Source organism: Morus notabilis, unplaced genomic scaffold (genome assembly GCF_000414095.1).
Source record: "Morus notabilis unplaced genomic scaffold, ASM41409v2 Scaffold177, whole genome shotgun sequence".
Taxonomy (NCBI): Eukaryota; Viridiplantae; Streptophyta; class Magnoliopsida; order Rosales; family Moraceae; genus Morus; species Morus notabilis.
The window spans coordinates 12,096-36,593 of NW_010357654.1; the positions used below are offsets into that span (position 1 = coordinate 12,096).

The window sequence follows — 24,498 nt, forward strand, 5'->3', positions numbered from 1 at the left end:
TAAGTTTAAAATTGAGAATTAATATAAATTTTGTTATTAAATTTAATTTAAATATATATTTGATGAGATTAAAAATTAAAGGTATAGTTTTTATATAAATAAAAAAAACACATGGTATAAAAGGATAAATATCTTTTGCAAAGGAAAAAAATAAACAAAATAAATAATAAATAAGTAAAAAGCTCTTAAATATTGCAAGGATGCCAAGAAGGGAGGCTCTACATTCATGAGTTTGTGGTGCAAGCTTTAGTAATCATTACTACACACAAGCAAGCTTCTTAAATCTTGTATTTTCCACATTTATAATCAGACGCTCCTTCACAAGAACAAACCGACATTCTCTTTCTCTGGCTAAATATTCCTCTCTGATAAACCCTTACAATGTCAAACATGGTTAAGGCGTTATTATTATGGACAGAGCAGGAAAAAGAGAAGAAGGAGAAGAAAGAGAAGAAACCCAGTTGGGAAATCGGCGTCTGAAGCTTTGTCGGAACCCATTTTCCGGTTTCGGGTTTTGGGTGTCGAAGAATCTACGGAACTTGTACCGCAAAGCTCGGTTATCGAACAATGGGTTTTTTTGTTCCTCGAGAAGGGTTGAGTTCGATGGCAATGTGGTGAACAACTCCGTTTTCTTTGTTTCAGATTATTGTTTTCTTGAAGAAGAAGAAGAAAGGGGGGCCGTAATGGAGTGTCTGGGCGAGAAGAAAAATGGGAATAATGAAGGGTTTGGTGAGAATGCTAATGAAGTTGAGACATTTGGGGATTTGATTGCGGAAGAGGGTCGTGAGAGTAGTTCCAGTTCTGATTTTCTGACGTCGGAAACGACAGGACATGAAGAGGAACAGAGCCATAGTAGCTCCGAGGAATCGTCTTCTTCTCCGACGACATTGGGTTGGCCTGTTGAGAAACCCGAGGCACAAGATTGCGCCAGTCAATGTGGTGATGAATCCGGAGAGAAAAAAGGATCAGAAATTTCAGGTGTGTTTGTGTGTGTAACTTTTTTTTCCCCTTTTTTCTTGTCGATTTTTGTAATGTTATGTTTGTATGGATTACAATGTGTTTGATGATTTGATATGGTTGTGGATATGTAGAGATTGAGTTGATGAAGGAAAGGTTCTCGAAATTGCTGCTTGGAGAAGATATGTCCGGTTCTGGAAATGGGGTTTCTACGGCATTGGCTATATCAAATGCCATTACTAATCTTTGTGGTATTCTTAACTTCTTTTTTTTTTCTTTCCTTCTTTCGACTGCTTTGTTGTTTTGAAGAAAGTTTAGTGTTATGTGTATGGTTACTAAATTACTGCATTTCATTTTCTTTTTTGTTTTTTTTTTTTGTTTTTTTTTTGTTTTTGTTTTGTAGCTACCTTATTTGGGCAACTTTGGAGGCTTGAACCTTTGCCTCAAGAGAAGAAGCTCATGTGGCGACGAGAGATGGAATGGCTTCTTTGCGTGAGCGATCACATCGTTGAGTTGATACCTTCCTGGCAGACATTTCCAGATGGAAGCAAACTCGAGGTATAATACGATTTCAGGATAAGTTTTTGGAGTTATAGAGTTTGTTAGCCTTCAATCTATAATTCATGTGCAACAATAATTTGTTTGTTTTATTTTTTATAAGATATGTGCAACTATTATGAAAATGTGGTTTGCTAGAAGTCAAGCATGGCTAATTCACAAAATTAGTGTAGATTTGTACAACTTTCCTTTCTCTTTTGATAAAGCCTCAGATTTACACTATATTAGTACTTTACTCCTCGACTTATTCTATTTATACTTAATACTTTTTTCCACTAGTGACATATGTTTGAAGTACACTCGTGAATTCCCTCTCTCTAAAGATGCTTGCCCACATACACAGCTCTTATCTAGAGATAGGGCGTAAGATGGCTGCAGCAAGAGCTCAGGCTCGGGCCTTAAGTTTGTTTTAAATTCGGATGACATACCAGCAAATGTCTCAAGGAATTATATGATATTTAATCAACGGAAGTTCTAAAAAAAAATTTAATTCAATGTAGTAAAAGAGCTTGGATTTCCTTTTGTGTGGCTGCAGTATGAATTATTTATTTGTTAGGTTCAGATGTATGCTTATTAAAATGACAGTTATGTGTGTTCGGACATGTAAATTCCATCTATATTTTCTTTTCTTTTTTTTGCGAAACAGTAAATTTCCTCTTAATTTGGAGGCGATCTTGTGCTCAAATACTCCTGCAATCAGGAACAATGAAAGTTAGGCTAGTATATGAAAATTTAAGAAACCATCAGCTTAGGGGTTAAAAACCAAATGATATATGCATGTTCCTGTGAACAAATTAACTTGGAAACAATGACCATGGATTCAGCGATGAACGAGAGAGGAATATCTAGAAATCCTACTTACTTGGATTTAAGGTTTTAACTCAGTTTACTTGTCTTGGTACTTTTAACATTTAACTTCTCTACATACTGATTGTTCACTTTGTGCTTCAGGTCATGACTTGCAGACCTCGTGCGGATCTCTATGTAAATCTTCCCGCACTTCGTAAATTGGATAACATGCTACTTGTAAGATACTCCAACGTTTTGTCAATTTCAAAATTGGACGAGACTTGGTCTGAGAGATCACTTACAAAATTTTGACCCCAATTGTTGCAGGAGATACTAGACGATTTTGAGAATACGGAGTTCTGGTATGTGGACCAAGGGATTTTGGCCCCAGATGCTGATGGATCATCCTCATTCCGGAGAACACTTAAGCGCCAGGAGGAAAAGTGGTGGCTACCTGTGCCCCGAGTTCCTCCAGGTGGCCTCCATGAAGATACAAGAAAACAATTGCAGCACAAGCGTGATTGCACAAACCAAATATTGAAAGCTGCAATGGCTATCAACAGTATTACTTTGGCTGATATGGGAATCCCTGAATCATATCTGGAATCTCTTCCAAAGGTATGAAATTGATAATTTCTTTTGCCCTTAAATTGGTTATGTGAGCTAAACTTGAATTTGTTTTGCTGGTTTGACTTCAGAATGGAAAAGCCTGCCTGGGAGATCTTATATATCGATATATTTCGTCAGAGCAATTTTATCCTGAATGTCTACTGGATTGCCTTGACTTGTCATCTGAACATCAAGCCATAGAGATCGCTAACCGAGTAGAGGCCTCAATGTACATGTGGCGCAGAAAAGTCAACTCTAAACCTGCCAGCAATACATCACGATCCAGCTCAAGATCGTCATGGGAAATGGTCAAAGAGCTGATGATGGATGCAGAGAAAAGGGAGTTACTTGCAGAAAGAGCAGAAAGTCTCCTTCTTTGCTTGAAACAACGCTTCCCAGGTCTTCCACAGACGGCCTTAGATATGAGCAAAATCCAGTACAATAAGGTTTGTCCTTCCCTGCAGTTGTATGTGTTCTGTTATAGTTGATGCCTTTTTGTACAACTCCATACGTAGTTTCATAAAATCAAATTATGTTTCAGGATGTTGGGAAATCCATTTTGGAGAGTTATTCAAGAGTTTTGGAGAGCCTTGCATTTAATATTGTGGCACGTATTGACGATCTTCTTTATGTTGACGACTTGACCAAACATTCTGATCAGTTCTGTTCGATCTCGAAAGTTGGTTTGCTCGCTCAGAATGGTCCTCCAATGTCATATTCAGTGCCTGTTCCATGTACTCCATACAAAACAGCTTTCACTACACCAAGCTTTTCTCCTGCGCGTCTAGTTAGCCCTGCTAGAGGGGATAGATCTCCGTTTATCACGAGCGGAAAGATTCCCCAGCGCGGACTAGGTGTGAAAAAGGTTTTGACAGATTATCTCAGCATTGAGACAAAAGGAAACATTTTTGGAAGTTCTAATGGAAAAGCAGGCTCAATATCAAAGACTACGCATGGGATCATACCTGGATCTCAAGCAGGAACAGAACCTTCCGACTCCAGAAAAACAACAAGCCCATCAATGCGGGACCGATTTGAGAGGGATGATATCTGAGAATGAATTCTGATGATGGCATTTTCCAAAATATGTAGTATTCTCTTCCAGAACTAGCTCTGTAATGTCTTCTTTAATTGGCATAGTAGGTATATTTCAGAATGGAAAAGGTCCCAAGGTACTATAGTTTTTTCAAAATGCCGGTCTTAGAATTTATGCTTGTAATAGTGATGAGTTGATGAGTTGAGTTTGTTCCTGACTGACTCAAGTCGAACTGGGATTGTAAAAAAAGAAAGAAGCCAATATTTCGTTTCTTTGTTCATAACTAGTTGAATCCTCATTCATTTACATTCCCGGGAGTGCTTTGGAGATTCTCTCGTTCTCTTGTTCTTCTTATACACTCCGGACTTCTCCAAACTCCCAACACAATTGGAAACCTATAAAATCCTAGTCACATTGATCGGAAATGCAATATCACCACGATCTATGACTATGAGCCTAGGGGCAAAAAAAAAAAAAAAAAAAAAAAAAAAAAAAAATTATAAAAATTTCCTCTCAAATATAACTCTTATATCAATATGCTTCCTAATCTTTAAAATCTAATATTTGTTGGCCCTTGATCTGTGAACTATTACCAAAAATCATAGACTCCTTTATGATTTTTTTAAGAGGGCCGTTGAACAATTTTGTGAACAACCTCCTTATCTAGTTACACGGTAGTAAGAGGAGAAACTATTATTTCTTAAAAAATAATTTTCATAAGTAGTTGTTTTGTTGATATTTTATAAATCCGAGGGATGAGTGTTATTTTTTGAAGATTGGAGCGTATATTATTGTTATAAGGATTATAGCTGAAGAAGAAATTTTTTTAGTTAATTCAAAAATAATAACAAGATGAAAGCAAAAAAGATGTTGAGCGGTAATTATCAAATTAGTAATTCAACAAATTGAAACCTAGCATCTCAGGTCGTTGTAGTATAGTGGTGAGTATTCCCGCCTGTCACGCGGGTGACCCGGGTTCGATCCCCGGCAACGGCGTTTTTTTTTTCTTTATTTATTTATTTTTTTTTTGGACGACATCATTATGTTTCGGGTCTTTTTAGAGTTATTTAGTTAGGAGATTCGTACTATAATTTAAATCATAATTCATAATTTATTACACATAAATTAAAAATAATTTTAATCTAATAATTTTAATCTATGATTTAAAAGTCTCATTCATCTCGCTAAAGGTTCTTCGCTTTTAGTAGCGGAGAGTGATCATAAAATAAAAACCAGGAAAAGCAAACTGGTAAAGGAAGTTTCAAGTTAGTGACGTGTTGGAAAGCAGTGGTTTTTGCCAGCTTTATGGGCTCAGATTGTTGGCTCCATTGTTTTGTCGGTAATGGAGTTCTAAAAAAGTGAGTGAGGTGGCTAGATCTCAAGCTCTGTCCGGTTCTTACACTGTCTGTAATGGCTACATCTGGAAAACAATGGCAATACAAAGAACCAAATCATAGTGGACACACCAACCCCAATCAGTAATGGCTACATCTGGAAAACATCGACAATACAAAGAACCAAATCATAGCGGACATCCTCATATTAGTAAAATTGTCCCTTGTTGGTTTGTTCTAGTGCTAGCTCCACTTCACTACCACGCAGTGGGTGACTACACAAACGCACTTGTTTTTAGCCTCATTATTGCAGTATAAAACCAGTGTTCAAGGTGACAATTTTCGTAACATTGTCTAAGGTATTATCATTGTCTAAGGTAACAATTAGGATTTCAGAAGAACAAACAATGACAATGAAGTTCACTTGCATTCTGGTATTGTTTGTAGTGATCATCAGCAGTGTTGGTCTTGGGAGTGCTTATGGGGCAACAAGTGCTTGTGGAAAGTCCTCACCGGACAATGAGGCGATGAAGCTGGCTCCGTGTGCTGTGGCTGCACAAGACGAGAAAGCCGCGGTGTCGGAGAGTTGCTGTCTTCAAGTGAAGAAAATAGGCCAGAATCCCAGCTGTCTCTGTGCTGTTTTGCTTTCTGATACTGCCAAGAGCTCTGGGATTAACCCTGTGGTTGCCATTACTATCCCCAAACGCTGCAAATTCGCCAACCGTCCGGTGGGATACAAGTGTGGACGTGAGTAATACCTTGTGCTTATGCCATCTCCATTTTTCTCTTCTTGTTTCCTCTTATAAAGTTTTTCTTATTGAGAAATTTTGTCATCGAGTATTAAAAGAAAAAAAAAAAAAAATTTGCCTATAGAATTTTATGAATCGTCAGAGTTTTATCCCATTCTATATTATCTTTACATGTTTTTGATTGTAATACTATAATCTGAAGTTCAAAATGACAATTTCTAATGTATCAGGATCAACTGGAACAGAGTCCCTTCTCTCTCTCTCACTAACCTTTTTTTTTCCCCTGGTTTTATTGTTCTTTTTTCTAACAATGAAATTGTTAATATTTGCAGCATACACATTGCCATGAAGATGATGGGGTGTGATGTAGAGCTCAAGTCCACGGAGTGGGGCGCACTAAGGCTGTTATTAGCTAATACTAGTGTAAGTAGAGACCACGAAAACTATTCGGGTAAATTAAAAGCTAGCAGCTTGTGTCAGCTTGTATGCTTCTTAGTTCTTAAATAAAAACTATGCATATTCTCTATTCAGATAATTACGCAGTTCTCTAGTCTTTTGCATTCTGTATCAGCAAATTTGTCTGATTCTCATATAAAACAGTGAGAAAAAATAAAATAAAAAACAAAAAACAAAAGAACATATATTGAGGCCCGTTTACTTCGTTGATTTGAGTTTTTAATTCGAATTGAGATGTAATTTTATGTGAGAACTAGTAAAAAAAAATTAAATGTGATTATTTATGATAATTTTTTACTATAGTAAAACTCGAATCGGTGAAATGAACGATGCCTAAGGGAATTGGCTAAAGAAAAATTGTTAAGGACACTATCAATACCACCATTTATATTAGAAGGTGGGCGCCACCTGTGGATCTCACGTTGCGGAATCCACTTTCTATTAAATTGTAGTGTTTAGCACCACCGATGCCCTATAACATTACTCCAGCTAAAAAGAAGAGAACTTTCAAAACCCAGTTTACCAGATGAGAAATCGAGGTCGAAACGGCTCACAGTTGTGCTATTGGAGGCAGTCATTCAGAAAATGTGGTTGCAGTGTCTTTGTCTGCATCTAAAATCTTCTTTGAACAACCATGAGAAAGCACTACCCGACCACACATGAGATTAGGACGGCTGCTTCTTTTTCTTTTCTTTTCTCTTTCAAGTGGTGGGTCAGTCACGTAATGGATAGAGAATGACCTCAACTGAAAATCTTTAAAGGTTGGATAAGCAATGGAAAGGACAGTTTGGAGACAGAGTAAGACAGTTCACAAGATAATATGTGTCAAGTGGGCCACACCCCTTTTGAATGGGCATTTCAACAGTTTGTCACACAGAATCTAAATTGTTTTGAGGTAAAGAAAAGAGACCAAGGCCTAATGCAATCAGAGTGTCAAGAATAAAAAGGTTTTTGACCATTTGATTTGAGGAATATCTGATTGTCTGCTTTCAGACATCAACATCCAATAGGTTCAGATTCCAGAAAAACTAGGGAATCAGGGTGGGAAAAGAAGATAATTTAAAGGAAAAAAAAGTGTCAAATATAGGATCATAAAACATTCTATGTACTGACATGAAAAGGGTAGATTTATCCTGAAAGAGAGGATGTCAAAACAAACTCTCAAGTCAGTTTTGAGAAGGCTTGGATGAATTAAAATTCACAATGGAAAACATCAAATATGAATTCTAGAGAATAAATTCAGCCACCCATTAAAAGATAAATAACGTGGCCCTTTTTTTTCCACCCCCCTTTAGGATGCAAAGTCTCAACCACAGAACGCATGATAAATTAGCTCACAAAACCATACAAACTTTACAGGAAAATGCCAAGTTCAATATTCCTTTACAGCTTAAATTAAAAACAGATACATATAACTATTGATTCATATAAGGTTCTGTCGTTTGGCCGGGCGAAAAGAACCAGCTCCAACAGCGATCGGACGGCTATCATCTATCTTTATATAAACTGCTGCTATGCTATTTTCCTATTTTATTTTACCTGCATAAGCATTTATATAGATAAATAGCTTTATCAGATGAAAGAAAACTCAAGACTGTTTAATATATTTTCTATGTATATTGCCCAAGCATCAATCCTATTCTAATGCAATTAAACACAACCAAATGACAAATGATTAAAGATGTAATAGAACTGTAGTTGCAGCAGCAATTTGAAATACATTTATTAGGACAGAAAGAAATAACTCTTCTGATTTTACCAAATGCCAGAAATAAATGTTTCAGAAACAGCAAAATACCTTGCTGAGTGTATGGTTTGGACAAGGCCACTCCTAATAATAAAGAGAGCCTGTGGACATAAAAATTAGAGAAACATAAATGTGAGTGCATTGGAAGATTTTTTTTTTTTTTTTTTTTTAATGCCTGATCAAGTAACAGTATCAGAATAAAAGTAGCATACCTTGCCACCAGTTTCCTCTTGAAGCACTTCCTGAATCATCTTCAGTCCCATCTTTCTTGTACTGCAGAAAACATGACAACATTTCGTATTCATATTGTATAAAAAAACATCATGGGGTGTAATATTTCCTAATGTTGATTAGAGGAATGTTTTTTTTCCTACAAAACATCCTCCTCATCCTTCTTCTGAAAGAGAGGAATTTGGTTTGATTGCTTATTTGTCTATGCGAGATGATTGTCACACGCCCTGATATCAACCAATATCAAACACTTAATTATGTTCTTTAGCTGTACAAGATTCCTATCCCATGACCATAAAATAAACCTAACTTGCACCTTAGTCCAAGTACTCTCACACACGCTTCAAAATGAATCCTCAACCTGACAACTACTTCTTAATTGATGTCTTTTTTATGATTAAATAATTAACCGTGATATGTAACTAACAAGAACTAAGGAAAAGATGCCCACAGTAGAGTTTTCTGCACCCGGGGGACGAGAGTAGATGTCCTGACCACCATAATAGATTGATGAACTGAGATGACATGGTTGCTGTACTCTTTGCTCATAGTAATTGGAAGTGGTGTCCCTATTTTGCTGGCTCTGGCTCTCACTTTCCTTGCTGAAAGCGTCATCTGCAATTGCAGCAGAGTATACAGTGAAGGAGACAATTTTTAGCACAAATAAGCGCATGCAATTTACAACTCATTTATAATATCTCCCTCCATGTTCTGAAAAATTGGAGAAATCCACATTTTAGTGAGATTTAAATATGTGAGGCAAGGATAACTGCTTTAGACATGCAATTTTTCTTCCTTTTTTCTGTTTCTTTATTTATTCTTTTTTTATTCACGAGTATGGCGGGAAAGGATGGGATTCCTTAGATTCGACGCTTGGAGACTTTACCAACTTAGCTAGCTCACATATTTAGAAGAAAAATTACACTTTTACCCCTTTGGCGTTTTCGTCTTGTAACGTTTTCACAGTAATTTGGCCATTTGACCTAATCAGAACTAGAAATTATGAATTAAGCACAGAGTAACGAATGCTGTCTTAACGGCCAACTGATTTCGCTATAGTTTGTAAAACTTTAACTACTTTCCACAAAATTATCATTACTGGACACTTTATCCCTTTGAATATCAACAGAAATCGCAACCGACAGATTTCCGTTATTTATTTATTTTTTTTTACCAATTAGAAAGATTTGTAATTATTGCAAAAGCAGCCAAATTGTAAATGAAAAGATTTAAAAACCTAAGGAAAGTCCAAACAGAATGAGTAATGCAGATACGTAAAAAACAGCAAGAAGATCTAAAGAACAAAGAAAAACAGCACAGTTCAATGAAAGAAGCAAATATTGGAGAACAAAACTTTTAGAAAATAGCACTAAACCTGCAGTTCCAGATTTGGTGTTGCATGATTTATTCACAAAGTTTTCGTTCTTCCCAGGCGTTCCAGAGTGCAGAGACTCTCTCTCTAGGACCTGAATCCATCAGCAACATCAGTCTCATGGCTTGTTAAACAAGAAAATAATGGGGAAAAAATCTTCACAAAGTTCTAAAACAAAATGAGGGGAAAAAGTCCAAAATCCAAAGAAAACACTTGAGAAAACAATTTTATTCAAGCAATGAACAGATTAAGAAAAAAAGAGAGAAAAACACTAACTCCACCAGATGCATAGCTCTCCCTAATCTAATCATCACAGCCTCATTGGCTGAAATTCCTCCACTGAGAAAAAGGAAAAAAGAAACAAAAATCCCAATGGACACATAAAGAGGAATCTGTTCTATATAAAATAAAAAATAAAAAAAATAAAAAAATAAAAAAACCTATGCTACAACAGAAGGAAAAGGAAATCTATATATATTTCTGAGCCGTCGGGTTTTCATCAGATTCCACTAAATTGCATGCAATTTTGTCAGGTTCGCATGCAATTTTATTTGAATCTTGATGTTATATGATCTAATGCTCAAAAATATTGTACTAAATGCCTACGCAATAACATTTCAGACCAAAAAATAAACTTAAAAAACAGCATATATTTCAGGGCGTAGAAATGAAATCTTACTGTCCCGATTAGCGAACGACAGAAAATACAAAATGAAAACTCAAAGAAGAGCCGCAAAATGCAGGGAACAAGAAAATATCAAACAAGCGCGAGAAAATAACAATCAATGGATATAACACAATAATACTTGATACGATCAAAATCAAAATCAAACGCACCAAAAAAAAAAGCTCAAAACGTAATTCAATACAACAAATAATGGAATATATATGTATGTATGTATGTATATAAACCTTCGAGTTCGATGGAGGAGGGAAGATTGAGCCGAAAATTCCGGATGAAGACGATGAATCCTTCGAACCAAACAGCTCAGTCGTGAAGGAAGAAGAAGACGAACCGACCTGCTTCTTTCCCTCCATTCTCTCTCTCTCCAAACAGCTAATCAAATTTCAAAGTCTTGTGTCACTCTCTCTCTCTCTCTCTCTCTAACACAGCTCTTGTAGAACAAGAAAGATATGCACACACACATATATATACACGTATACGAGGAGGGAGCGAGCGTTTGCTCTACTCGAAAACCACCGTCACGGAAAAAGAAACGGCGATAAGATTTGATTTTACTGAGAAACAAACAGAAAGCACGGGAAAGGAAAATACACGCACCAAACAGAATGGGAGAAAAAGGAAAAAAATATAAAAGAAAAAAAAAAGGAAGAGAGAGAGAGAAGAAAAACACAGAGAAGAAAGAGAGAGAGAGAGAGAGACGGACACGTGAATGATAGCACACAAAACCGAAACTCCTCAAACCCCCTAAAACTTCATAAAACAAATCTTTTTTTAACAAAAAAATCAAAATATATTTTCTTTCTCTTATCTGTGTGATTCTTTTCATTTTCTAAAAATAAAAAAGAAAAAAAAAAACCTGTTTTCTGTTTCAAAGTCCTTCAATTCAATTTCAACCTGTCGAAGAGTTAACAGAGGGAAGACACGTGGCAGAGACAGTCTCGGAGGTGGGTCCCATCCAAGTTTCACCCAACCATATGGCGCCACGAGTACACGTCTAGTGGATAATAACAACCCTACCAGAAAGGCGTTTCGCTCCCTAAAGCCATCGTTACAGCTTGACTCTTTGACCTCAACGTGTTACATAAATTTCAGCAAATGCGTCAGTCTTGTAACGTCAAAATTAGAGCCAGAGTTTACGTGGGCCGTTTAATTAGTTAATTTAAATTTTTAATTTGAATTGAGATGTAATTTTATATGATAATTTTTTATTATGGTAAAAAAATTAGATGTGATTATTTTTGAGATTTTTTTACTATAATAAAATTTAAATTTTAAACTCAAATCGATAAAATAAACAGAATCGTTAATTTTTAAGTTCTTTAACTGACGTTATTCACAATGACAGATAAAACTTTCAAATTAATTCCTGTTTAAGCGCATATTGTATTTGTTTGCAACAAAATTGCAAATCTTGATGATTGTATTGAAGGTAATATTAGATTCACTGGATGGGTCCTAATGAATATTAATTGTTGGATTGAAGTGTTGTTAACCCTAATGCTAGATTCAAGTGATTGAATTATTAAGGCCACATTCACTTCACCAATTCAAGTTTAGAATTTGAGTTTTACTACAGTAAAAAGTTCTCAAAAACAGTCACATCTAACTTTTTTACTACAGTAAAAAGCTCTCACATAAAATCACATCTCAACTCGAATCAGCGAAGTGAACGGGCCCTAAAAAATCTCGTGTCGTTATTCAAGTGTTAAATTAATTAGTCGTTATTTAAACTCACATATCACGTGTATCATATACGATTGAAAAATTTGAACGCCACGTCAGATTATTAAATGATTTAAAAATTTGAATCTCATTTTTCTTTTTTTTGGTCAAGAATTCCGCATAAGTAGAAATAACTGACATTGTTAAATTGCTAAGTATTTACTTAAGGAAATAACTAACAAATGTTCTTCGATTGTTACATTGAAGTGTTATTAAGCTCATATTAGATTCCGTTGATTGAATTATTTAAAGTTCTAAAACCTAGGTAAGATAACGACTTAGTATCGTTATTCAACCGATAAATGAATTGATCATTATTCAAGCTTATACTAAATTTTATCAAATCAAATAATTTAATAGTTTGAATTCTGCATAGACTAAAGATGCAGTAACTAATTTAGTATATTAAACTGAAGTTAAAAAAAATCCATAACAAAATCCATGAATCCATAACAAATTATTGCTATGATTATAAATTATTGCTATGATTATAAATTATTGCTATGATTATAAAAAAAAAAATCCATAACAATTTTTTTCTCTCCATACCCCACATGTCATATTCTCATATTATAAATTATTGCTATTTCAAAATCCATAACAAAATCTTAATTTTTGCATTTCAATGATTATTCTAAAAAAAATAGTGTTCACGAACCATGAATCTGATGGATCCGCCGATCTAATCCAGTCTGGCAGATCAGATTAGACTGAAAGGGGTTTTTGATTGGTCACAGATTGAGAAAATTTTAATCCGAAAGTTTTGAATTGGTTTACAGATTGAGCATTTCTCAATCTACAAAATCCACGAATCCATTATATATGTGTGTGTATTAAATTAAGTTCTAATTTCATTTTGAGTTTTATTGAATTTAGTTTGTCATTGTTAATTGGGTTATAACAATGTAGAATTTGTTCAACTATTTTATGTTATGCTGTGCTTATTTTGGTGTTGAGTGTTGGATGTTGCAAATTTTAAACTTTAAAGTAATATTGATGATGAAGACTTTATTTTGTGCTTTATTTTATATGAATGTATTATAATTTTAAAGGTCCTAATCTATGGAGTTTGAGAATCCAATCCACAAAATTCGATAGATTGACCCCTAATTCGCAGATTACAATCCGTGAATACCCCTACATAAATGTATATTAAATTTTCTTTACTATTTGTCGTATGAAGATTGTTCTTTTATTTTTTGTTTTTCGGTTTGCGTTGTTTGCTAATTAATTTTTTAAGCTAATCACTTCACCTTTTCTTTCATTTTTTTTATAATGTGGAATGATCGTGGTTTCTTCTCTTGGTTCTTTTTTTAAATGCTGCTTGTGCTCATCTATCTTATTGCACTTTCATTTGCCATTGTACATGTCTGTTCAGTATTCAATCAATATAATGCAACTCAATTGCCGTTTTTCTCAAAGCTTCAACAATAAATAAATAAATAAATAAAGAGAGATAAATAAATGATAATATTAAAGTAAATAAATTTATTATGTGGAGTGTGTAGGTAGAAGCAGGTGCGGATAATAAAAAAGTAGGTGCATAGAGAAAAGATGAGGATAGTGAATAAAACTATTCTTAATAATTTTATGGAAATAATTAGGGGTGATTTTGAAATAATAGGGTGTGTAAAAAGAAATTTTAATAATTTAAAAATTATGAGGAGTGTGTAGTTATAAAGGGATGCGGAGAGTAAAAAAGAGAGTATGAATAGAACCATCCGTTATTAAAAGTTTCAATCCCTAGGCAAGTTAATTAATAGTATCGTTAGTTAAATGAATAGAACGTTGTTTTAACTCACATTAGATTCATGAGATCGAATGATTAAGAGAATAAATCCTGCAAAAGTTAGAATAACTAACATTGTTGAACCGTTGATATTGTTAAGCTTGATTAAGGAAATAACTAATTATTTTGAGTTAACTAATTTAGTTTTAATTATGTCTTAATTTTCAATCTCATGCCTTAAAATCTAGGAATAGATTCTCATAGTCACAGTGAGATTGAATTTATGTCATTTTATTGGCCTGTCAAATATGATTCGGCTCACATGGCTTTAGACTACTTAAATGCGAGTTGATGAAAATACAGACATGTTTCTGTTTGTTCTATCTATGATGAGAAAATTGTTGAACTTATTTTTAAAGTGCATGAGTCTAAATTTTTACTTCTTATTCTTAATTTATACTCTTTTGACTAATATAATTATTTAACTAAAAAGGATATTAATCAAGAATAAGGGATAAAAATCTAAATTCATGTACTCTAAAATGTATTTGTCTTCTTTCCTCATCTATGATCTAAGTAAATTGTCAAGTGGTAGTTGGGCTAATGCTATATGTCCTTTAAAAAAAAAAAGTTTTGAGGTCACTTAATTAAATGATCTTAATTATAGTAATTAGCCTTTATCATAACACTTCCCCTACTCGGTTTTGAATTAAATATTACAGTTAGAGTTATATTTCATAATTGGACATACAACAAATAATTAACTAATTCAAATCCTAATTCAATTTGAATTAGTAATTATCTCCAACATAGATAACTACCCAATTTGATGTTAATTCAAAACACAATCCTATGCAATAATTAATAATAACTAATTATCACTAGGATTTATCTCGAATTAATAATTATACAATTAATTGTTCATTTTTGTTCTTTTCATAACTTAAATATTTTTGCTATAATGTTTTCTCTCATAAAAACTCAATCTCAACTTTTTTATTATAGTGTTTTCTCACATATTTAAAAAATTTAAGTTGTAATTTGAGTTGCAAAAATAACATACCTAAAAACTCACGCCATGTTCGGTTGCTTACATTTACTCGAAAAAGGCCCACTCGAGTGATGAATTCGGCCTAAGTATGCGTTCGGCGTCGACTTACTCGAAACCAAACTCAAAAATGAACTCGAGTTACTCACCCATTTTCGAGTTCATCCTCTCCCACCTACTCGAGTAACTCCTATGCACTTCTACAGTGTTTTGATTCCTGACCCTTCGCGTGCTTCTCCTCTCTCTCACCGTGAACTCTCTCTTTCTCCGCGAACTCTCTCTCCCAGCGTAATCCGCATTCTCATCGCCAGGCTTATTTTTTAGCTCACTCACCACAGCCATTGGATCAAGATCAAATGGCGATAATTTATCATCCTACCAATAGGGGGAATGTATTTATTGTTGTCCTTTTACTCTCCATTATAATGGAAATTGATATTCTAGTATTTATTTTTATGGTATTTTAATTTTTTTAATGAAAAAAAAAGCTACTTTATTTTTCAACTTGTTGCTACTTATGTACTTTGGATGATTCACTTTTATTTATATATTTTTAAAATTACCCAATTACCCATTTTTTAGAATTATTTATATCTAATTCTAAGTATTCATATTCAATTGCATAAAATCAAATAAATTCAAAAAAGAGAAAATTTATGTTCACTATTCACAACTCAAGTCTTAGTATAAACAAACACAACTTCAAATAGATTCTCATTTTAAACTATAACTCAAATGTACACAATCAAACACAAATTTAAGTTACAACTTTAACTCAAATTATAACTCAAACTCAAAATCTACACTTAAAGTCATCCTAACTCAAATTCTACAAAAGAACATGCCCTAATTCTTTTACTCAACATTGCGTGCCGTGCCTAACAATCCGGTGAGAGATTGTTTGCGTGTGCCACCATCTCTTGGGAGGTGGTCTGCGCCTTAAGTGCTTTCTGGCTGGGTTGTCAGAAACATTGTTATACTGACTGGTAGACAAAAAATTATTTCGCAGTATGTATATAACTCAAGCTAAACTAATAACAAGGATCATTGGCGCTAATAGTATCTGCACTTTAAGCACAGTGATATATTTAAGTTCTTAAACTTTTAACTTAAAGTTTTTATTTTTGACAATTTTAGTTCTTAACATTGAAAATGGCAAACGATTTATGAAATTTAACATCAATAATCATATCTTTATTTCGTAATAACTGAATCTTTTATGTAAACAGTTAAGAGTAAGTGCAACATATCATAGCTTTCTATAAGTTTTAATAATAACAAAGAGAAAATTTTGCATATATCAGAACTACTTTTATAAAATCTCAAATTATCGTGGTTAACGCATCATTATCTTTGGAATTTTTCTTGGGTCATCTAATTAGGCTTTTCGTACGGAACACTGTACTCTATTAAATTTCATAATGTCAGAATCAAAATTGTCAAATAAATAAATAAAAGTTCAAAGAATAAATATATATTAAAAGTTTAAGAATTAAAAAAAAAAAACACTATGCTCAAAGTTCAGTGTCAATTACCCTAAGAGCAAATAACTTAATCCATAATATATTTATTTGTTTATCAAACTTTATTCATACTCCACTAAAAATCGAAACTAAACTCTTAAATTATTACAAGAGATCTTTGGGCGCGTTTGAAACTCGTTTTAAAATAATTTTATTTTTTGAATGAAAATAAAAATGAAAACGTTTTCAATCTCAGACAGAAATCATTTTTAAAAATACGTTTGGTAGTTTTATCAAAAGATTATTTTCAGTATAAAAAAACCTATTAATGTCTCTCTTTCTCTCTCTCTCTCTCTCCGCTCGAGAGAGGAGAAAACTAAAACAAAAAATGAAAAACGATTAAAAGTCGTTTTTCATTTCTCTCTCATTTTATACTAAACTAAAAAATCGTTTTCATTTTTTATCTTTATTACACCAAACGCCATTTTAAAAATATTTTTATTTTTTTTATTGAAAAACGTAAAAAATAAAAACGATATCAATTCTAAACACGATCTTTATTTGCTTCATCCATGAAACATCAATGCACACATGGCATCCCCATAGGATATCAACTATCAAGGTTGAGGTTGCTGTTCTGTTATACCTTCTCCATTATTTTGATCTTATTCCTTTTTTCAACTAAAAAAACTCTAGTTATAGGGAATCTTATATAGGTATCTTTTATAGCTTATATATAAACTCAATTATAGGTATCTGATCTAAAAAAACTGTTCTTGAGCAAAATATAATTATATATATCGTCCCAAATTTACATGATAGAAAGGGTTAGAAAAATTTAGTCCGCTTAATGTTGGAATATATGAGTGGTGTTATCCAACTATTAGATTAATTAAATTGAGTGCAAGTTTGAAAAGTAAACGTCAGTTGCGAGGGAAAGGAAGAGGCTCTGAGGCCTTGGGTACTTATCTCTTTATCTTGTCGGACCAAAACCAAGGAGGGTCTTCTTCACCCATCTCCTACCTCCCTGAGTTGACTTTTATGTCTCTATTTGATTTTTTCAAAGTTAGTATATATATATATATATAGGGTGTTATATACTTCCCATGTTAATTCTCAAAATGACAAGTATCAAAGTGTAATGGTAATTATAATTTTGATAGTTTGATAATGTAGTTCAACATGAAAAAATTATAAAACCTTATTGATTTAGGATATTTTATTTATAATTTTGTTTGTTTTGTTGTGCAATTAATTACATAATAAGCACTTTCCTCAAAAAAAAAAAATAAATAAAAACATAATGAGCACACTGCACAGTGGTGATAGGCTATCATTCTTAGTTAATTGGATCGGAGAAATATGTGTGTGTGTGTATAACATCAAATTTCTAAGCTCATCTAACCGATGCTTTTCTTTGTTTTTTTTTTCTTCTCTCTTTCAAGTTTATCTATCTAACTACCCTTATGAAAAAAGTTTGTCTATCCAACAATTTAACTTTCTTTATAGAGACAATCGCGCTGCAGCCTGTAACTTTTTTTGCCTCTGGTTTTGACACTGTAACAAGCTCAAGACGCACTGTAGCAATTGAAAAATCGTGTTTTACACTTTTTCTTCCTCTTGAGACCAAAGATTCTATTTTTACTATCATCTATAAAAGTGAGACAAAAACACTATAAAATACATGTACAAATATTAAAAATACACAAAATAACTAAAGATGGTACTAATAATAAATCAAGTTATCAGTATAACATCAAATTTCTAAGCTCAGCTAACCGATGCTTTTCTTTTTTCTTTTTTTTCTTCTCTCTTTCAAGTTTATCTATCTAACTACCCTTGTGAAAAAAGTTTGTCTATCCAACAATTTAACTTTCTTTTTTGTTGAGTAATAAAGTTTTTTGTCTCATAGTTTTATCCACACAGCACACTCAAGATAATCATAAAGATGTCCCTTTCAACTAAACAATATATATATATATATATATATATATATATATTCCTTTTGAATTGGTCCATCAAATAATGTAACTTTCTTTCTATGTGAGTGACGATTTTTGTCTAATAGATTTATGCATACGAATGGGAATCATAAAATGTCCCAGGGAGAGAGAGAGATATGATGATACCATTAATCTTGATTATAGAAATATAGATAAACAAAAAATCTTGAGTATAGAAAGTCTATGCAATACTAAATACAAAAAATCTTGTGTGATTGGAACACCACGAGGGGGTGCGGGCTGATCCATTGTTTTGGATAAGAGGATTAGAAAACGCTGGCACAATTATGAGTAGGCTTATTAAATAATAATATTTAGTCAAAGAAAACATAATGTTACCCGCAAAAGTCAATTGTTTAGTGGAAATTATCAAATAGAATAATTAAATATTGGCAAAAAAATGCTCATCAATACTATGCACTTCTAAATTCTCACGTCACACTAAAATCTAACCAAACAAAAAGCGTGCAAAATTAACGATTTTAACATTGCAAAATCATGAACAATCAACAAAATCTTATCCTATATTACAAAATTTATTCATTCGGAAGTATTAAACGATTAGGCTTCTTTTATGGTGAAATTCTTAAATGCTTCTATGGATAGAAGCGCTGTTTTTAATCGTTAGATTAAATTTTTGACGATTAAATTTGTATTCTTAAATGCTTCTATAGATAGAAGCGCTGTTTTTAATCGTTAGATTAAATTTTTGACGCTTAAATTTATAAAAGGAATAATTTTATACGGTGCATTGTAAATTTTTTATACATATCTGTGTATATTTAATTGTTAAAAATTTAATCTAACAGTTAAAAATAAAACTTTTACTCAGAGCATTATGGGGCTTCTACAGTATAATTTGCCAAATAATTGTGAAAAAAAAAAAGAAGATAAATCTCAAAGTGGAATTTGACGAAAGAGGAAGGGTGACGTGGACATAAAGTAGGGAAGAAAACGGCAAGAAAGATTGAGGTCCACAAAGGGAAAGGCAGGTGGAAGCCGTTGAGTGCACCACTGAGGGTCGCCGCGTGGTGTTCTCGTGGTATGTGGTTTGGCCACATGGAGTGTCGCCGTCCCAGAAATACCACCTTTGAGTCTCTCATTGGATTTATTTGTCTTTTTCCCTCCACATGTCCTTAGACTCCTGTTTGGTTGATTGGAAACTGAAGTAACCGAAAGAATGTGAGAGACAAGACATATATATATATATATATATATATATAATGGCTTAGTTTGTTTTAAATTTTTAATTTAAATTAAGATGTGATATTTTTTAATAATTTTAATTGTAATATAAAAAGTTAAATGTAAATTTTTTAAGAATTTTTAACTGTAAAAATTTAAAATTAAAAATTAAAAAGTTAAATCAATAAAATTACAAGTCAAATATATGTTATAAATGGTATGATATTTTTTGGAGACTTTATATAGGACCTCAGAGATAAACCTACCGAAGTTTTTATTTTCAGTTAAATATGTATAATTTTTTTTTATTTTTATGTAATTTTAATTTTAATTAAATTTAATCATTAAAAACTTACTGTGGGTTTAATTGGTGTATTCATGTCATGATTTGAATCATAATTCGCAGTTTATTATAGTATTTTTTCTCCTAAAAAATACACATAAATCAAAAATAATTCTAAATTATAATTCTAAATTCATAAACTAAATGTCTACTTAAGGGACATTTAGAAAGAGAATTTATGTCATAATTTAAATCATAATTTATTATTCACTATAATATTTTTTTTTTTTTAAAATACACATAAAATAAAAATAATTTTAAATATATGAACCAAACGTTCTCGTATGTCCTGCCGCGTGAAAAGGGCATTTAAAACAAAATGTAGAGAATGAACTGTGAGAATAAGACAAAAGTTAAAGTAGAAGGGACTGTTTATTTTATAGCCCATAAAAGAAAAGTCAATCTTCTTTCCCGCAGTATCAACCATCTGCTGAAGAGATAAGGAAACAGTGAGATTTTTTGTTTTTTTATAGTAAAGGCAACTACAGTAGCAATGCACATGGCCGTCTTTTCAGTAGATTATGTTAAATTTAATAATGTTTTAAACATTTTCATTGATGGAAATATCTCTATCCATAAATAATGACACATATATGAAATTTTATTTTAATTGGCATGTAACGTATATCTATTTTTCAATTTACAACATACTCTTGAGTTTAGTAATAAACATACGAATTATGCCAAATTAAAAACGATAGTTAATTGTATTGTCATGTTTTTCAACTTTAAGGAATTAGAATAAGAATTTTGATGGACTAAATTAGTACACAATAGCATTCAAACTAGAAAATGACGCATTACTTTACAAGTAGAAATTTAGGCATCGTTCATTTTGTAAATTTGAGTTTTTAATTTGAATTGAGATGTGACATTTTTTGAGAGGTTTTCACTGTAGCAAAAAAAAAAAGTTAAATGTGATATTTTTTAAGAGTTTTATACTGTAGAAACCTAAAATTAAAAACTCGATTCGGTAAAATAAACGAGACCTTAGAATACGATTGAGAGGAAAAAAATTATAAAAAAAAAAGCATTATCTTTTTCTTCTTCTGTTGTTCTCTCCAGAGGCTTGTTCTTTTTCTTGTTCGTGGAGGGATAGTGACATTATCTATAGAATAAGATAAGAAAAACTTCAACAACAAAAAAAAAAAAAAAGGTAGAGATAAAAAAAGATTAAAAAAATAGAAAATAATTATTTGCTCCTCCTTATCCTCTTAAGTCTTACCTCTGTCGTTTATTGCCTTATATTTTTGTTCTCTTTTACCGACCATATAATAGTGATTCGATATACATTGAATCTCAACAACTTTATTTGCATGATAGCTTCTTGAGTTAAATGGAAGATAGTCCTAAATATGGTCAGGTAATCCTAATTATATGTGGAAGGAAATCTAAAATTCATAACTTCTAAATTTATATTTGTTTGAAATGACTTTTAAAAGAAAAATAAATAAATAAATAACTAGTTTTACTAGTTGGAGTAGAGACATGAATCGTAAGAGGAAAGTGAGTTAATGAAATAAATTATTTGGAATCTCTTTTTTGTTAGCCATAGAAATTTAGGCAAATCAGGAAATGCAAAAAGTGATATTAATAATAACAATAAAATAAATGTGACACCTATTTGCTGTATTCTGTGGGAACAGCTGCCAAGAGAAGCAAAGCAAAGATTTGTTTTCTCTTCTCTTACAGACACGTCTTATCGCATTTAATTTATTTACTTTCTGAATACATTTTTAAGGGGAGTTTTTTTGTAGAACAAAAAGAAATAAATTACTGTATTTTTTACTTTTTTTATTGTTAGATTTATATTAAAAATTATTTATTTGACATACTTCTTTAAGTTCATATGATTTTATATAGATTTAATAGTTAAAAATTAATTTTACCAATAAAAAAACCTACCAGAAAAAATCTTTATTTTAAAACCTCAAAAAGTCAAAAGTTGTGAAATAAGAATAAGTTTTCTCCTTAAACCCATTTCTACTATATGTTTATGTTATATAAAACTATGTTTATCTCAAATTCTCTTTGGGAAATTACGTGTGTAAATTTTTTGAGTTTTATTTTCCAAAATTTCTTTGCTTTTAAAATTTTTTTAAGGGAAACTTTCATTTAAGCAAAGAAATAAATAATACAACGTAATGTTAATAATCCATCGGAGGGAGGGAGGGATGTACATTTGAGGCTCAAAAATATAAGAAAATCTCAGCACACTATGAACGAGTACTTTTAAAGCTCGAATTGAAAAAATCTCTCTCACCAAGATAAACTTCTAAATTCTGAAAAGACAGAATACCAACTCATATAGAGAGGGACAAAAACAACAGACATGCACAATCAAAACCGGAAAGTGGAAAAATCACTTTCATTATTATAAAATAAAGCTGAACACAAACTAACGACCAAACTACAGAGTAATTTGTTTGTTTGTGCTTTTAAGGTCTCGTTCATTTCATCGATTTGAGTTTAAAATTTAAATTTTATTACAGTAAAAAGCTCTCAGAAACAGTCACATCTAACTTTTTTACTATAATAAAAAGCTCTCATATAAAGTCACATCTCAACTCAAATTAAAAATTAAAATCAACGGACTAAACAGCCTTTAAATTTATAGAAACCGCAGTGTAGACAGATAGATATCTTAGTGAATAGTGACAATCATTTAAGTTCAAACTCTTGCTGATCAGTTATTTCTGTTATAGTCGGTTTCTAAGTATCCTGATTTCGAAGAATATATTACTCCAACTTTCTCTGGTCAAAAAGTTTATTTGTCACGTTAGGTAATCCTTAGAGAGACAATTTCATTAGAAAACTACTGTCTTTTTGTCTGTTTCTTCCTTCTCTTTTCCCTCGTTTTCTCTTTGCTACAAAAATGGGATACGCTTTCAAACAAAGAATAATTTCGTCCACTCGCTTTCCATAGTCACTAAATAAGGCCATATATATTCGGCGGAATTATAATAATATATACATTTTAATTATTGTGTTATTATTTTATTTTTTTAATAATAGATATCTTGATTAGTTGTTAGTTAATACACAATTAATACAAACATTGTTATAAAAATGATTCTTAAAATAATAAAGATTACATAGGGAAAAAAATTAGTTAGGAACTCATTTGAAAAATCATATTGCAATAGGAACATGCGGGTAAAAAACAATTTGAAAAAGTGCATTGAAAAAAGATTACACTATAGTAAATCGTTTGAAAAAATAATAATTAAAAAAACCAAAAAATTAAACACGGACACATATGAAAGAAATTATCTTAACCTAACAGAAACAAATTAGAGAAAATGCATTTATTAGAAAATAATAGTTGAAAGGATAATAAAAAAAGTTTTGAAAAAAAGACCCATATTAAGAAAATAAATTGTTGTAGTGGGCCAATTAAAAAAACGAAACAACATAATTTAATAGGAGCAAGTATGTGAAAAGGAAATTCAAAAAAGCATATAAAAATGAAATTGTAAAATAAATAGGAACACATTTGAAAGAAGTTATCTTAATAGGGCAGCACGTTCGCTACTTACATTTTTTTAATATGAAAATCTAAAACTTCTCTTAACATTTAGTTGTACTCATTCATTACTCTCCTAATAGTTTAGTTTAATATAGAGAAAAAAAAAATTAGTAGAGCACATTAAGAGAAAAAAAAAGTAAAAAATCAGATAGTAAATTTCTCAGATATAGAAAAAGTGTTTGAGAAGGTTGTAAGATAAAAATGTTTAGGCAGGACTGAGAAAAAATTATTTCAGCAGAGCAATTAGGAGGAAATAATTATTAGATCTACTTTTGAAAGAAAAATGACTACAAGAAAAAATGTTTCGATAATTGCACATTTGAGACATTTTATTTAACAACAGTAGATTAGGAAAAAAAAAAAAAGAAAAGTGAAGAGGAAAATAAATGAACCAAAAGATGTCAAGGACTAAAAATTAATGGAGTTTCTCCCTGAAGTTCCCTTTTTTTGGCACTACCACTCATTGGTCTATATTCCGTGATTATATCTTGTAAACTTGTAAATGCACACATAATATTTATTATTTTTAATTTTTAATTTGAGTTAAAGTATAATTTTATATGAAAATTTTTTATTATAATAAAAAATTAAAAATAATTATTTTTTAAAATTTTTTATTATAATAAAATTTAAATTTAAAATTTAAATCGATAAAATAAAATGATATAATTTATTTGGTACCATCACAAGAACACGTGGCATCAATACCATACGTGTCCACTCAGTTAAATGACTCCATAATTTATGACAATAACTCATGGGCCTACTAAAAAAGTTGCGCCTTTCTCTCTCTTCCTTTTTTTCTTCTCATGCCCTCCTAACTTTCTTGCCGAACCAAAACCCAGGAGAGAGAGAAAAAAAAAAATTTCCCCAAGTTGCCATATTGGAGAAAGATTTCGGAGATATTTAATTTGAGGATTTAAATTATGATTTAAATCATGATTTATGATTTA

The 24,498-nt window shown here is 31.8% G+C and overlaps 3 protein-coding genes and 1 non-coding gene across 4 annotated transcripts; 3 read left to right on the plus strand and 1 right to left on the minus strand.

Moving 5' to 3' along the window:
- The first annotated feature begins 244 nt into the window (after positions 1-244).
- Positions 245-4,235, plus strand: LOC21399961 (rop guanine nucleotide exchange factor 7). The gene is made up of 7 exons (XM_010090243.2): positions 245-978; positions 1,092-1,208; positions 1,361-1,515; positions 2,467-2,541; positions 2,632-2,922; positions 3,003-3,359; positions 3,455-4,235. Exons 1-7 carry the CDS (start codon positions 411-413, stop codon positions 3,965-3,967), a joined length of 2,076 nt encoding a protein of 691 aa, XP_010088545.1. The 5' UTR covers positions 245-410; the 3' UTR covers positions 3,968-4,235.
- A 638-nt stretch (positions 4,236-4,873) lies between these two features.
- On the plus strand, positions 4,874-4,945 carry TRNAD-GUC. Its single transcript has one exon. It is a non-coding gene; the product is annotated as a tRNA-Asp (tRNA).
- A 681-nt stretch (positions 4,946-5,626) lies between these two features.
- LOC21399962 lies at positions 5,627-6,592 on the plus strand. Its single transcript, XM_010090244.2, has 2 exons — positions 5,627-6,030; positions 6,365-6,592. The coding sequence occupies exons 1-2, from the start codon at positions 5,691-5,693 to the stop codon at positions 6,379-6,381; spliced, it is 357 nt and encodes a 118-aa protein (XP_010088546.2). The 5' UTR covers positions 5,627-5,690; the 3' UTR covers positions 6,382-6,592.
- Positions 6,593-7,715: 1,123 nt separating this feature from the next.
- Positions 7,716-11,128, minus strand: LOC21399963. The gene is made up of 6 exons (XM_024172296.1): positions 10,751-11,128; positions 9,842-9,932; positions 8,918-9,081; positions 8,448-8,508; positions 8,287-8,336; positions 7,716-8,027 (listed from the first exon to the last, which is right to left on the minus strand). Exons 1-5 carry the CDS (start codon positions 10,874-10,876, stop codon positions 8,320-8,322), a joined length of 459 nt encoding a protein of 152 aa, XP_024028064.1. The 5' UTR covers positions 10,877-11,128; the 3' UTR covers positions 7,716-8,027; positions 8,287-8,319.
- Positions 11,129-24,498: the final 13,370 nt, after the last annotated feature.

What these genes read in the sequence shown, in the direction of transcription:
- LOC21399963 (XM_024172296.1), bottom strand. Translation starts at nt 10,876, where the DNA reads ATGGAGGGAAAGAAGCAGGTCGGTTCGTCTTCTTCTTCCTTCACGACT. An exon ending in CTCCTCCATCGAACTCGAAG is followed by an intron (nt 9,933 to 10,750) that starts GTTTATATACAT and finishes TGATGGATTCAG; the next exon opens with GTCCTAGAGAGAGAGTCTCT. An exon ending in CACCAAATCTGGAACTGCAG is followed by an intron (nt 9,082 to 9,841) that starts GTTTAGTGCTAT and finishes CTGCAATTGCAG; the next exon opens with ATGACGCTTTCAGCAAGGAA.
- LOC21399962 (XM_010090244.2), top strand. Translation starts at nt 5,691, where the DNA reads ATGACAATGAAGTTCACTTGCATTCTGGTATTGTTTGTAGTGATCATC.
- LOC21399961 (XM_010090243.2), top strand. Translation starts at nt 411, where the DNA reads ATGGACAGAGCAGGAAAAAGAGAAGAAGGAGAAGAAAGAGAAGAAACC. An exon ending in AAAAGGATCAGAAATTTCAG is followed by an intron (nt 979 to 1,091) that starts GTGTGTTTGTGT and finishes GTGGATATGTAG; the next exon opens with AGATTGAGTTGATGAAGGAA. An exon ending in CAGATGGAAGCAAACTCGAG is followed by an intron (nt 1,516 to 2,466) that starts GTATAATACGAT and finishes TTTGTGCTTCAG; the next exon opens with GTCATGACTTGCAGACCTCG.